At 41.5% G+C, this 14,343-nt stretch overlaps 1 protein-coding gene across 4 annotated transcripts in view; it reads right to left on the bottom strand.

Moving 5' to 3' along the window:
• Positions 1-14,343, bottom strand: part of ARHGEF18 (Rho/Rac guanine nucleotide exchange factor 18) — a 49,421-nt gene that overhangs the window by 4,961 nt on the left and 30,117 nt on the right. For all 4 annotated transcript variants that reach the window (XM_051810818.1, XM_051810816.1, XM_051810817.1 and 1 more), the window contains 15 exons: positions 14,078-14,328; positions 13,213-13,338; positions 11,967-12,084; positions 10,911-11,159; positions 10,014-10,090; positions 8,074-8,252; positions 7,569-7,660; positions 7,032-7,220; positions 6,251-6,388; positions 5,116-5,231; positions 4,631-4,687; positions 3,949-3,996; positions 2,917-3,390; positions 1,865-2,192; positions 24-146 (listed from right to left, as the gene is read on the bottom strand). In XM_051810818.1, the coding sequence (XP_051666778.1) occupies positions 24-146; positions 1,865-2,192; positions 2,917-3,390; positions 3,949-3,996; positions 4,631-4,687; positions 5,116-5,231; positions 6,251-6,388; positions 7,032-7,220; positions 7,569-7,660; positions 8,074-8,252; positions 10,014-10,090; positions 10,911-11,159; positions 11,967-12,084; positions 13,213-13,338; positions 14,078-14,328 (2,565 nt within the window). The remainder of the gene's footprint in view (positions 1-23; positions 147-1,864; positions 2,193-2,916; positions 3,391-3,948; positions 3,997-4,630; positions 4,688-5,115; positions 5,232-6,250; positions 6,389-7,031; positions 7,221-7,568; positions 7,661-8,073; positions 8,253-10,013; positions 10,091-10,910; positions 11,160-11,966; positions 12,085-13,212; positions 13,339-14,077; positions 14,329-14,343) is intronic.

The raw sequence follows: 14,343 nt of genomic DNA, 5'->3' as shown, positions 1-14,343 counted from the left end.
CAGGCAGGTTGGTTAAGACATACCTGGCTGGAATGCAGTGGTCTGGCTGCTCGGGAGGACTGGGCTTGCTGACCGTCTGCTTCTTAGGACACCCTCCTCTCGTGCAACAAGCCTGGGGGGAAGCAGCTGCTTCTGATCAACAGATGCTGAAGAAAATATTTTATAAATTAGTATTTGAGGTGAGCAGTACCTCACAAACCTCACTGTTTCATGCTGGGGCCCACTGTACTGACACCTTATACACCCAAGGAAACTGTAATACCACAAAGAGCTGGTCCTGCTGTTGCAAGTTAAATTTTCACTTCAGCTGTTTAAACCATGAATACTTTCTCTCTCCTCTTCCTTGAGACTTCTAATTCAGTTACTAGCAGCCCCTGACAACCTCAGATTTAAACCTCAGTATTATCAAGCACAGCAGAGAGAAAAAAATCTTTGTAGCATTCAAATAGCAAATGGCCATTTGTACTACTTCTAACACACAGAGCTGTGATGAACTTTTGTCTCTGCTCTCCATCTGTCTCACAGCTGCTCAGCAGCATAGCACATTGATTCTGCTGTTACAGACTCTCAGTTTCTTAATTCAACAATAAAAGCAATTCATGAAATGGTTATTCTGGATCCAAAGAACTTCTCTCCCTCTCTCAGTATGCATTCCTTACACGTCACAAAACCCAAATTCAATACACAGCACTTTGCCTCTGGTACAGAAGGTTTTGTTCCATTTTATTCTGAGATCTACACATGGGCATAACCAGCGTGCAGCCCACTAATGCTCATAAGAGAATAGAGACCAATGTATTTGTGGTTTATACCTTTCATATAAATTACAGAAAAACACCATTAAGTACATTTCCACTGCAGAGACCATTACGTAAAAGCTATTAAAAATAAACTTGGGGAGATGTGGTATTGGAGCTTTATTTACCATGCAGGGTAAGAGGATATTAGGCTTCATTTACATGCGGAATCATAATGAAGTTTGCAACTGCACTAAACTTCAGGCATGGTAGAAATAGATGTTTCTACAATGTGCCAAAGCAGTTCCCCCTCCCCTCCCTGACAGCTTTGGCCCCAAGTCTGCTGTAGCAGTGCAGGCCCAAGTGATGGTCAGACTTGCCAAGTCTGAATCCTACACAATACTAAAAAGATAATTTTATAACTTAAAATTACAGGCCATTCCCCTAAGCTGGCAATGAGGCTATTTTAAGTGGTAGAGACAAAGCAGTTTTTACTGCCTCTGTCATTGGCAAAGACCACTACTCCAGTACCCAGCAGTCAGCAGCAGAAATTACACCAGGACAGGGTGACTGTATTTTTACTTGCTTCTATTTGTGACAAAATTAGCCCTTTCCAACTCTACAACACATGCAGCATCCCAATTCTGGACTGGAGATCTGTATTTAATGACTGACTGGTGCTAAGAAAGGCACTGCATTCAATGTCACTACAACTCTGGACAGATAGTAAGGAAAGGCTAAGCCAGCCTCAAAACATCTCACTTGTGCACAACAGCTTTTCTTTGGTTTTGCTGTTTCCCTTTAACACTACAGTTAGACAAGGAGATTTTACATCCAGGTGTACCACCTCTCACCGTCATTCTGTCGTGCTGGAATACACAATTCCATTTTCAACATTATCCCTTTGGGCTGTATTTCTAACTTAAATAGCACTGACATATAAATCCTAACATAAGGATTTTAAGAGGTTAAGAGATTTTAACTGCAGCAAGCACACTAATAACATGTAGCATATTAGTTTCTGGGTTCCACATGGGTATCCAGAGGTTTAAACTGCAGTGTTCTGTCTCCTTGTGATGCTGTTAGAGAATCGAAATGCATTTAAATGGATTTAAATACACACATACCTGAACTGTCTGTCCTCTGAGATGCTTTGTTCTTCCCACCTTTCTCCTTGCTTCCTTTTGTAAAGGTGGCCAGCTTGGTAGGGATCTGCTGCTGGACTGCAGCTGGTTTCTGGATCTGGTTGGTTGCACTCAAGAGATGTATTGGCACTTCATTCTTGAGGGCCAGAACGGGCCGGTTCTCCAGGGTGGTGCTGTCCCTGCGGACCAAGTCCGGCCGCTCCAGGTAATCCAGCCCAGCCACGCTCACTCTCACAGAGGATTTCAGCATAGGTGGAGAGGGTTCTACTCCTTCCCCGTTGAAGCTGATGGAATGACTCAGCATCTGGCTCTGTGTGAGGAAAAAGGCATTTTAAGTCAAATAGGGGTTTTCACCCTCTCCAGGACAATAAGGAGAGACCGCCCTCAGCCCTGAGAACATGAAGCACTTCCTAGTGAAAAGGAGAATAGATAAGATGAAGCCTGAAGTTTGCTGGGAAACAGAAGGAAGAGCAAGAGTGTAAGTCCTTGGGCACTGAAAACAACCTCAGCAGCTTCAAACTGCTTAATACTGCACGTAGGAAAGGAATGCAAGAGCAGACTGCACTGAGTGATGATAGGATGGAAAGCAGGACTTTCAGATGGTATCAAAGAACCAATTTAATCAGACTTCGAAGTTCCCATTATGAAACACTGGAAATGCTTTCAGAAATCAACTGTACAAAATGCTATAGATGTTGCACAGCTCCTGCAATCACTTGCCTGCAATAGGGCAGTTGCTGTATTTAGAAAATCCTCTGTCAGTCACAATCAAAAATAACTTATTCTCCATTTCTATCTTTAAAAAAAAATATATTCTCATTACCAGAGATTTTCTGGTAATTGTGGAATTTCACAGACTCTGGGGAACTGCCAAGCTCTGATCTCTCTGACAGCAGCCACCACCAGCTATTTCAGGTGGCGGTTCAAGGAGCCCAGTAAAATGCAAAAATGGGTTAGTGCTGTAACAAGTGCAACCTTTATTCGGAAGCAAGCAGGTTAACAGAAATAACCCTCCAAGAAAACAAATTCCTCACCTGGCCCATTTCTGGGGAGAACGTGCCTGACACTGTGTTCTGCTTCTTCAGCTTCCTCAGCTGATCCAGACGCTCTTTTTCTTTCTCGACTGCTCTCTGGGCTTCCCTCAGCCTCTCCAGGTTGTGCTGATAGGCTTCTTGCTGCCTGTCCAGTTCTTCCCTGTCCTGATTCACCTTCTCCAACTTCTGCCGAGCCTCCTCCTCGCGCTCCTGCAGTCGAGCTTCCCTGATTTCAAACTCCCTCTGCTGCCGACTCCTTTCCCGCTCCAGGCGCTGCTGCTCCAGCTTCAGCTGGTTCTGAAGCTTCTGGACATTCATCAGTTCTTCCCTCTGCTTTTCCAAGTTCCTCTGTTTCTCCTGCTCCAGCAGCAGATTCCCTCGGGTGGACTGCAGCCGGTATTGTTTCTCCCGGTCTGCCATGGTGGCGGTGGCTCTCTGCACCTCAATGTAACTGTCCTGCTGAGATATCACTGCCTGGAGGGGTTCAAAAAACATGCACAGCTCAGCAGAAGACAACAGCATCTACCAGGTTAGATCACCGAGTCTTTTGTCTTCCAGAGCAGATCTAAACTCCAGCTTGTACAGCCCATGGTGACTGACACAATATTGAAGATGGCCAAGCAAATAAATTATGCTTATGTGTGTCAAAGTGAATGTTTCTTGCACCTAGAATTGTTACCCCAAACCAAATCAGGCAAAATATTGCTGATTACAAGGCTGCAGCAAAACCAACTAATATATACACACATGGATATCAACAATTTAAAGAGGAAATGAGCACATGGAGCAGATGGAGCTCAAAGCAGCAAAATAACTAAGTGGGCAGGAAAAAGGAAACAGTTACTTCAGACAACAGCTCTAACACTTCCTTCAAAATACCAGACACAGTGTTGGTTTCCTTGAATCTCAGGTCTAAACTGCACTTCATTCTAGCTTTAGGGGATATTCTCAAGGTAGCTCCTCTCCACACCTGCATACATTTTATTATATTTAATGCCTAACAAATCTCTTGGATAGCAAACAGTGGTTTACCTGAAGGCTGAAGAGCAACTGTAACAGTGTTTGTATCCTTTGCACAAGCTGAAAAGGAGGAAAAAAAGCATTAGGCACTTAAGCAGAGCTGTTTGGATATATTAGACTTTAAAAAAATGTCTAAGCAGTGAAAATAGCCCATGGTATCTGTACAAAAACACATGCAATGGAAGCATGGCTACCAGAGACACAGTAGCAGCCAATACGCAGGCACAAGGAATTTCAGTGTATTATTCTTGTGCAGATGTGAATCAGTGCTCAGCAACTCTCCTTGGGATTCCACAGATCACTCCTCACCATCTTCTCTCCATCTGAGCTGTGTAACAATCACTTCCTCCCATGCTTCAGCCCTGAATCGCTACACAGATACAGCCCTCACAGGAGGCTCAGAGGCCAGTTTGGTCACAGGGCTGGGAACACGCAATTGCTCCAAAGATGCAGGAAAAGTAGTCATCCAGCTCCTTGAAATGTGTGCTTACATCCCCAGAACCCATCTTTGGTTTCTGTCAGGACTTTTATCTTTGCATTCATAATGTGTTAGAGATACAGGCTGTTAATCTGCTGGAATCTATAGACATTACAAATAATGACTTTTTGGCGGGTTTGTTTGGTTTTGTTTGGTTTGCTCTTATTATAACATGGCTTTTTGCCATTAGATTTCTTAACAGCAGAAGCAACCTACCTGTGCCTCTATGGTAGGCTGAAAACCACTGCTCTCATCCAGCCTCATTCCATCACTCTGTAAAAAAGACATAGAGACACATGTTGGGCACTGGCAGTGCTGCCAGAATAAGCTGGAAGGGTTCGTCCCATGAGGGAACAGGTACTGCTGGAGCACAGATTCCTCCCATGCACTGAAGGACATACATCAAAAATACTGAAACCAGGGGCCAGGCTGGAACAGGAGCATGGTGATTAAAGCCACTGTTAATGGTACAGCATCAAACAAGCAAATGGAAAAGCGATTTATCTTGTCTCTCGAGTGCTAAGCTACCAACTTACCCCACAAAGCATCCTTAATAGAGCTGAGTAATTTGACAGACAAAACTGTTCCAGTCCAGTCCTGCCAGCTATCAGGATTTTTAACTTTGCAATATTTGTTCTGCACCATTACTATGATGAGGAACACAAGGAAATGCATTTAAATCACTCATAAAATCAACATACGGTTTGAGATCCTTCTTCTGCATCAGAAGGGAGGTCATGGACTTGCACATCTGAACTTGCTGCAGGGGCTCTCCAGTCCCACTGTCTCTGGTCACCAGCACTGTTCTTCCTACCACCTGAAAGAAGAGTGGAGTATGAGGAGCTTACACCAGCACAGGGCCTGGGAAAACTCAGTGAGTAACAGAGTAAGCAGAAAAACATAGTGAGTGTGAAGTCAGAACCAATACACAACTGCATGGCTTCTCCATGCTGATTCCAGCTGGGAGACAACAGTGGACTGCTCAAAAAAGTCTAAAAACTTGAGGAGAATGGGTTAAAATAAATTGGGACAGTAAGTTCAAATTACATTATACTATTTTCAGTCAAGGAGCCACGATGTCTGCATGAAAATAATTGGCTGTGGCTCCCAGAATTGCAGACTCATAACATGGAATACTGGTTTAGTAGGAATATTCTATTCAAAGCAGCACCACTGTGAGTGTGGAAGGAGGTAAAGGAAAATGGAAACTATGTTGTAAAAAGTACCTATGTTATGACACATACAGAACATTTCAGAGACAACAGAAGTATTTTAGAGATTAATAATCAGTGAAATAAAGACCATTTGGTTTTTCAATAAATGCATGAAGCAAAAATGGAGATAAAGAGTATCTAGTCTTTCCTCACATTTCATTAATTAACTGATAAATCATCTGTGCCAAAAGGACAATTTATATTATTTAAGGATTCAGCAAACCTCTAGTGACTGTGCAGATACAAAGTGGGAAAAAAGTGTTCATGACTCAGTAATAAAAGCAGACAGCTGAATTCAAATTTTCTAGGTTTTCAGGTCAAGCTCATTTTTTTCAACAAAATTAAAATTCTGTGTGGAATTGTGGTAATTATAAAATATGGGTTAAGGCAATAAAGTATGGGTTATGCTCTTAGCATAACACTGACAGCCCTGCTCTGCTCTCTAGTGTTGGTATCAGGAGTAAGAAAATCCAACATGCTGCAAATTTGCTCTGATCCTCATTTTAGAGCCAGGTGAAGCTTCCTTACATAAGAGCCTCAATTCCTTGTTCTCATTCTCTGTGCAGTGAAGGCATTAAAGAGCTAAGGAGCTCAGGAAAATGCTGAATGGTCCTTTTCTTACTTTTACTTGAAACTGAGGGACTACTGTCATGTCCTCCAAAGGTCTCTACTCTCCGGGCGAGTCCTGACCCAGAGCCATCCTCAGGCTGACAGGATCCACTGCCAAAGTGAGTGAAGATAAGGTCCTGGAGGTTTTCAGCTAGGAAAGAGGAGAACGTGTCATGTAAACAGCCATGTCTATGCTGCCATACAAGTTGTCATGCTAACAAGTTTAAAAAAAACATTTAAACCATCAAGTCCATTAAAAGATCAGGTAGTCAGAGATGTCCTGCAGTACAGATGAGTTTTTCTTTGAGATTCGCTCTGTATGACAGGCTCTTTGTATACGGATGAGCTCTTACCTAACTGCAAGTTAAGATTATTAAGCCTTGAATGTTTGGGTTTTCTTTTTTTTTTCTCTTCAAAAGAGAAATTATGCTTGTGCTTATTTTCTTTCTAAATATACTATCTTTAGATAGGCTATTTTTAATATATAACCCTCCTATAATATTACATTTCAGGATTGGTGTATTATTAGAGCACTTAGTTACCCTTTCTGAACAGACTCATCCCAAGACTCCATTGGTTGATCCTTAACAAATAAACCAATCCAAGCTGTGAAGGTCTTCTACCTAAATTCACAAGTGCACTTCACCTTTCTTGTAGATTAGTTGTGAGAACAAGGAAGTCTGAACTATGTTACATAAAAGTATTATGTTATTACAGGACGGTTTTCAGGACCTGCTGCTGGTTCCCATCCCTGCACCTGAGTGAATGCCTCCACAGCCTCACATTCCATCTACCTTCAGTCACTGCAGACTTCAAAATCGTCTCTCCTTGCAGGTTTTCTGAGATATCTCCCCGAAAAAGCAGCCGAGCTCGGGATCCTTGGGAATGGTCTTCAAAGCCATTCATTTCAGACATTTCTGCATAGATCTGTTGCTTCTCAGTCAGACTTTGCAGAATCAGGTCGTCTTTCATGTTCAAACGCTCTAAAGGAAGAAACAAATCCAGTCAGAGTACACTCCCTGTAAGAGTAGAGTGTTCAGTTTGGAAGATTATCACTCATTTTATGATCGGAGATTTAATTAATTAAATGCAGAGATTTAATTAACAGTTAAGGGGAAAACCTATGGAGCAGGTAGAGCTTATTAGACTCTTTAGCTACTGTTTCTATATAATCTTACACCATTGTGAAAGACTTATGAAGGAGAAACTTGATCACATCATGTGATAAAGAATTAGACAGTCATAAATCACAGACGATGCTGAAAAGCAGCTCATGGAATATATAACTAAGTCTGAAAAGCAGCTCATGGAATATATAACTAAGTCATTACCTTGAAAATCTTTTAACTTTGCAGCTCTTGCTTCAGCCATCCTCCTCTCTGCTTCAGGTTCATTAAATGTTCCTCCTTCTTCATCAGGACAGCTGTACAAAGGGAAAGACAGATCTATGCTTGATTTGCGCATTAGATGATTTAAAACCATCTCAGGATTCAACCTGAGATTCAACCTTTTGCCTTGGATCTGGTTTATCCTGAGTGTCATTCTTCCTCCTTTATCCAAAGCCCTCTTGCATTTGACATCTGTAAACCAAATTTCTTGTCTCTTTTTTTTTTTTTTTTTAAAGATAAAAGCAGAATAAAGTCTTTGACTGGTTTTTATTGCATCTTTATCAGTAGCTTCTTCTCAATGAACACAAACAGAATCGCACACTAAAGTCTTAAAGAGAAAGTTGAGGGAGAGTGTAATGGATTTTTAAGATGAATTTACATCTGAGTGCTGCAAAAAGAAGACAGATGAGCAAGAAATTAAGCCCTCCTGCTTTCCCTCCTGACTTACCTTTCCACAGCCCTGCGGATGTGTGCCATCCAGGAATTCCTCTCCTCTTTGGAGCTGGTGTGAATTTCATACATTTCTGGTCCTTTTAAGGAAGCACTAATTAAAAACATTGCCTTTTCCTCATTAGCCACCTCTCTCACAATCAGCTTTTGTAATGAGATAACTGGTGGTTTAGAGTCCTGCAAAGTAAAATATCATTTATTGCACTACATTATTTATGTTCTTTAGGATTTCTGCTTCCTAGCTCCCCCCTCTTCCCACTTATACAAACCCACCAGGAGCTGCAATATCACAATATAACTCCAACCTTTTCACATGACACTTTTGACGTTATTTTTTTACCATCAACCATTGATGAAAATGTGGAATGAAGAATGTGCATGTCAACACCTGATCGAACATTAAACTGTGTGTCAATTTAAACACCTGAGGATTCCCATTGGGTCCCAGAAGTCAAGAAAAGGCTCAAAAAACTTTGCTCAAAAAGAGGCAGATGCAAAATTTGAAAAAGAAAGCAAAAACCTAAATGACACCTGAAGAGAAAGAAGAGACCAAGAGGAAGTGTTAGAGGTTCGAAGTAGGCAAGTTAGCCACAAAAGAAATAAAATCCTAACACAGAGGTGTTACAGAGTGTCACGCCCTGAGAACAATGAAACAAGGTGACAGATAGCGTATTGTATAACGAGGATCAACAGGATTAGCTGTCAGTCTTTGCAGGGAAAAACACATTTACAGAGGGATATTAAGTTACTAAAAACCTATCTAGGCTTTTTACAGCATAAGTCCAACACATGTAGCCTAGAAAGTTCCTTCCAGGATAAAGCAGCTCTTTGTAACTGCTGAGCCTTCACAGAATAATCTAGAACAGTCAGGAACTGAACTGTGAAGAACATCAGGAACACTAGGTTTTTCCAACTTCCCTGAGCAGCTGCACTGCAATTCCAGCCATGAGCAGATGTCACTGGAAAAACAGAATCACTAAGCAGATCCATTTGCTCCTCTCACTTGCTTGATTTATTAATGGAGAAGTAATATTAAATTTCAATTGAACTGTATACATAAAAATATGCAAAAAATTGGTCAGACTCTAACTGTAGAGTATGTTTCCAGAGGGGAAAAAAAATCCACCACATAGCACCCTGTTCTGTGCATTAGGAGAAGGGTAATTTGAAAAGCAGTTGCTTTTTTTTGAGGTCATTAAAATAGCTTTTGCCATTAGAATTCAGCTTTAATGTTAATGTCTTAAAAAAAATACATTCAAGAAAACAATTACATTACTGGTTCTATTACAGCCATAACTGAACTAGATCAGAACAAAATGTACACAATTAACTGCTCTGATGATACCTGTGGAAATGCCCTGGGAAAGCAAGTGAATCCACTGAATGTTTTAGAGTGCTGCAGTAATATCTGCATTTCCTGTGTTTCAGGAAAGTTCTCTGGCCCCAGTAAATCTCAGGGCACTGTGACCACGGTCACCACATCCCTAATGGAAATGACAGATTCTTTCCCTGCACATTAAACAGAGGCAGGACTTATTTACAAGTGACTTTCAAAGCACAGTTCTGGTGTGTGTAATGTCTATGACTTGTACAAAACCTCAGCCTAAAAAATTTAGTGAAAGGGGAAGTCGCAACACAAGAAGAGGAGAAGAAGAGGTCTGAGTGTGGAAATCACAGGAGAAAACCACTGGAGATGTGGATACAATGGGCTGATGCAAGGGAACACTGGTTTGCACTGGGAGACAGTGGGAGGGATTCAAGAAGGACCAGAACTGCCTCAGAAAAAGTGATTCTTAACAGCTGGCTGATTTATTAACCTAATTTTCTTTCTGAACCTCTAACAAGTATCTACCATCTCTAATTGTGTTTTTTCTGTAGTTACTGTCACTGCCATAAATACTTTAAGTGGATCTATTAAATAAGGAGAACAATACCTACCACTGATGCAAATGTGTATTTTTGGTCCTTTTCTTGTAAGAGCAACAGTACGTCAGTTAGCAGAACTGCCAGAATATCTACAGTAACAACAGAGACAAGAAAAATCAAAAGAAGTCACATTTTAAATCAGAAAGACTGGTCCAGACTCAAAAAATCACTTAACTTATATTTCCCGTGGGTCAGGGAATAGCACATCAACATTTGCAGTATTGGGTCTGCTACTGCCTTTCACCTGGGCTGTTCACACTGTTCAGAACCAGCACAGCACAAATAGAGCTGATTTAAAGCTTGAAAACACCTACACAGGCATCCTACCCATAGACTCCAGCACGCCAGAGGGAATGTGTCTCCCTCAACAGCAGATTCTTCTGGAACTGCAGCTGTTCACAGCACCACCTACTCTTGGCTGAATTTTCTGTGCCACTGAAGCTTCTCCTTGAACACTTGAGCAACAAAGTTGTTCAGATATTCCCTGGTGGCCCACTGTTTTGATTTTCTGGCAAAACAGGTATTATGCAGAACGAAGGTGTCATGGGGCTCACACGACACAGGTTTTGCAAAGTGTGAAGCAGATAATGCCTTTCCACAGGAGACTAAGTCAGAATGACTCAAAGCTTTGTCATCCACCTGAAGACCTTCCTCTTGAATTGGGAAGCAGATCAGCCAGATAATAAGCAAACAGCATAAGGAACTTATCATGCACCATTGGACAAGCCAAGAATAGAACAAGTGCTATTTCCTCCAATATCCTATTAAACAAGCAGGTTATTGTCATCTTATTTTATACCCAATCGATCAGTAATAAACAGTTACTAAAAAAAAAAACAAACAAAACCAAAAAAACACCCAACATAAATCTTGTTTCCCAGTTGCATTTTCCCCCTCCTGGTCCTTTACCTTTGAGTCTCCCTGATGCAGCTTTCCAGTACAGCATCCCATCCAGGAGGAGCCTCCTCTGTCCCATGTCATCCTTCCGGAAAAAAAGCCCATTCTTGCATTTCCCAGATGACTTCACCTCCATTTTGTGCATAATCTCCTTAAGTCGCTGCCCCTTCTCACACTCATTTACCATGGCATCTACATGAGTGATGGTGTCCTTAATTAAACTAAGGGCCTGGGTCAGCTCTTCATAATCTCTAGTTCCAGCTAAGGGAAAAGAGCAGCAGTCAGCCACATTTCCAACTTTGGAATGCAAGATAAGAGCCATCCAAACATTTTTTTAACATGCAGGTTCCATACTGAACATCTAACCGTATTTCCTAAGAGCTTAAGTTTAAGAATAAATTAAAATAAAATAATCTCTAATAAACCAACACGCTTGACTACTATGGGTTTGTGGCTGCAGACTTTGAACGCTGTCCTTCTCCAATGAGAAGGAGCTGAGAGAATTGGGACAGTTCGGCCTGGAGAAGAAAAGGCTTTGGGGTGACCTAATTGCAGCCTTTGAGCACCTGAAGGGGGCCCACAAGAGAGCTGGAGACTATTTACAAGGGCCTGGAGTGACAGGACAAGGGGGAATGGTCTTAAGCTGAAAGAGGGCAGAGTTAGATTAGGTATTAGGAAGAAATTCTTCCCTGTGAGGGTGGGGAGGCCCTGGGACAGGTTGCCCAGAGAAGCTGTGACTGCCCCATCCCTGGAAGTGTCCAAGGCCATGTTGGACAGGGCTTGGAGCAACCTGGGCTAGTGGGAGGTGTCCCTGCCCATGGCAGTGGGGTGGAACACGATGATCTTTAAGGTCCCTTCCAACCCAAACCATTCTGGGATTCTATAATTCTCTTGACCCTCTGATGAGGTGAGACTGCTCTGGATCCACACCTAAAACAGCATCTTCAGCCAACAAAGAAGTGAGAAAGCAGTTACCAGACTGTCCCTGCTTGTGTGAGGAAAGAACATGCAAAACATGGCAGAAAAGCTATCAACAGACAACTGTGAGGCTTCTAGAGAACACTCCACCTTCTGTGTTCTGAATGATCCGTTCCACCAGCACCGGGTACTTGGTGATGCGCTGGGTCACCAGGAGGATGCACTCCTGGACACCGAGTCTCCTCACAATGGGACAGTTCCCAATTTTCTAGAAAACAAGACACATCACACTCATTGTACATGTTGCTCTTCTAACTTCCTCTCCATTCACATGTTTTCTGTTTCAAATCATTTCTGTACATTAGGCATAACACCTCAAAATTAGCCGTACTCTTTTACTAAGGCAAAATTCCTGACAACACTCAAAAAATGACTTTTATTGCTGGAAAATATTTTAGGTATTTTTTTCAACTACTGTTAACTAAATGTGGAGTCAAGCAGGGAAAGTTCCAAATCTGAACTGTGTGACTGCCTATTGCTAACTGATTGTCTCTTTTTAAAGGATCAGTCCTTATATACATAGAATAAGTATTTTTTTAAAACCAGACACACCCACCTAACAGCCAAATTAGGCCAATAACAAAGAAATTAAGTCTCTATTTTACCACTGTATGTTCCCCAGCAGGCTGACCTAGAGAAACACATTCCTGTTTAGGCAGGGAGGACTGTAAAGCATAAGTTAGTGTGGCTGCAGACACAGCACACATCTGGCAGGAGAACACAGTACCAAGATCTATCTTTAAAAAGACTGAGGTTACATATTTTAAAACTCTGGTCACTTATTTAGTTCATTGAATTTAAAGATGTCTAGTTAAGATGAGCTATAAGTGTAGAGCTATGCTGGAAAGTTCACACAGTATCACTTACTGGTGACTGGAAAATGAGAATATTTACACCTCTGCAGAGCCATAAGATTCAGGTTACAGCTTCTACTTTGACCATACCTCTTCAGTCCTTCCTATTACTTGCACATTACAGTGTGCAGCAGATATACAAACAACCCAGGAGCCAATCTTCTGGGTTTATAAGGATGATGTCGTGAGCAAAACCTGACTAAGGGTCCCTGCTTTTTCTATACTAGCTCATCAACAGCATTTCTCATTGATTTAATTTATTATCAAGCCAATTTATCACGATGGCCACGCAGCAGGGCAGCCAGAGACAGAGCCATGAAAACAATCTAAAAATACAAGAAGCCAACAACCCCTCAGACAATGAGAATATGCCTCCCACCCTGCTCATTCATATTTAAGAGATCTTCAAGTACAAAACAAAGCCTAAAGCAGTGAAGTATATTTTGCATAGTCAGAACGGGAAACCTCTGGTTGTTGTTTACCTTTATTAAGTTTTGGAATTTCTTATTGCTTTGGAGCAGGTCTTTATAGTGACTAACAGCTTCATTGTGTCCACAACAGAACACACCGTATTTTTCTTTCATTCTCTCCCCATTTTCACCTGAAAACTAATCGGAAATATAAAAATCAAAGACATGAGTCACTCAGACTAAACTTATCTCCACTACAAACTCCAGGTTGTAGTGGTTTTTTAACATGCTTTATGGTGACTGATTTCTGAGACATTTCTCCAATATTTCAATTTCTTCTGTACCAGAAATAAGATTTATGCAGTTCGACATGTAAGAGCTTGGAATACCAGAAGATAACCAAAAATGAAATGATTGTAATTATGAGAATTTTTTAAAGGATTTCTGGGCCTCTGCACTTAAGAAGTCTGAGGACTGTAAAAGCTGAAAGGCAAAAAAGGGATCATGATATAATGACAGAAATTTTTGCATCCACTCCATGTAAGAATGGCGCTAAAGCTCTCATGAGTTCAATGGATCTTGACTGCATTTTCTAAAGGTTAGAACCAAGAAGTTTGGCATTAACTGCAGGAGAGCCATGTTTGGGATGGACACCAGGAATACGTTACTTTCCTTCTGGAACAGATGAAAAAGAGAAACAAAAAATCTGCAGTCACATATCCCACAACACGTATAAGCACACGCCCAAAGAACATTCAATGAACATTTAATGTTATTTGTGATGATATATTCCTGGGAGTTATGCTCCCACATTGCACTAGGAAGATAATCTTAAACCTGGGATGAAATCAATCTTTACATAACATCACTTTACCCTTACAGTTAGCTTTTTAGGAGTTTCATAGTGTCAACATCACTGGTAGAATTTAATTCACACCTGTTTTACCAAGAGGTCCCCAATGTTCTGGATTATATAATTCTGGTCACTGCCTTCTTCCAAGGATTCCTTCCGTCGCTCCTTTAACTGGAGCAGGAATTGCCCGTGCATCTCCAGCAGCTCATCCACACAGGGAAAGAGCTTGTTGATCACTACATTTGGGAACTGCAGCTCCTCTCTCATGGCTTTGGAGTACACCTTCAGCATGATTTTCAGTGTTCTAACATGGTGCATTTCAGTCTGCATTAGTTCTGGGCAAGGGGAAA

This window comes from Manacus candei, unplaced genomic scaffold, assembly GCF_025592945.1.
Source record: "Manacus candei isolate 608988 ecotype Guabito, Panama unplaced genomic scaffold, ASM2559294v1 h1tg000078l, whole genome shotgun sequence".
NCBI lineage: Eukaryota > Metazoa > Chordata > Aves > Passeriformes > Pipridae > Manacus > Manacus candei.
The sequence above is the reverse complement of the archived record's forward strand: the minus strand, read 5'-3'. Positions and strand labels throughout refer to the sequence as shown.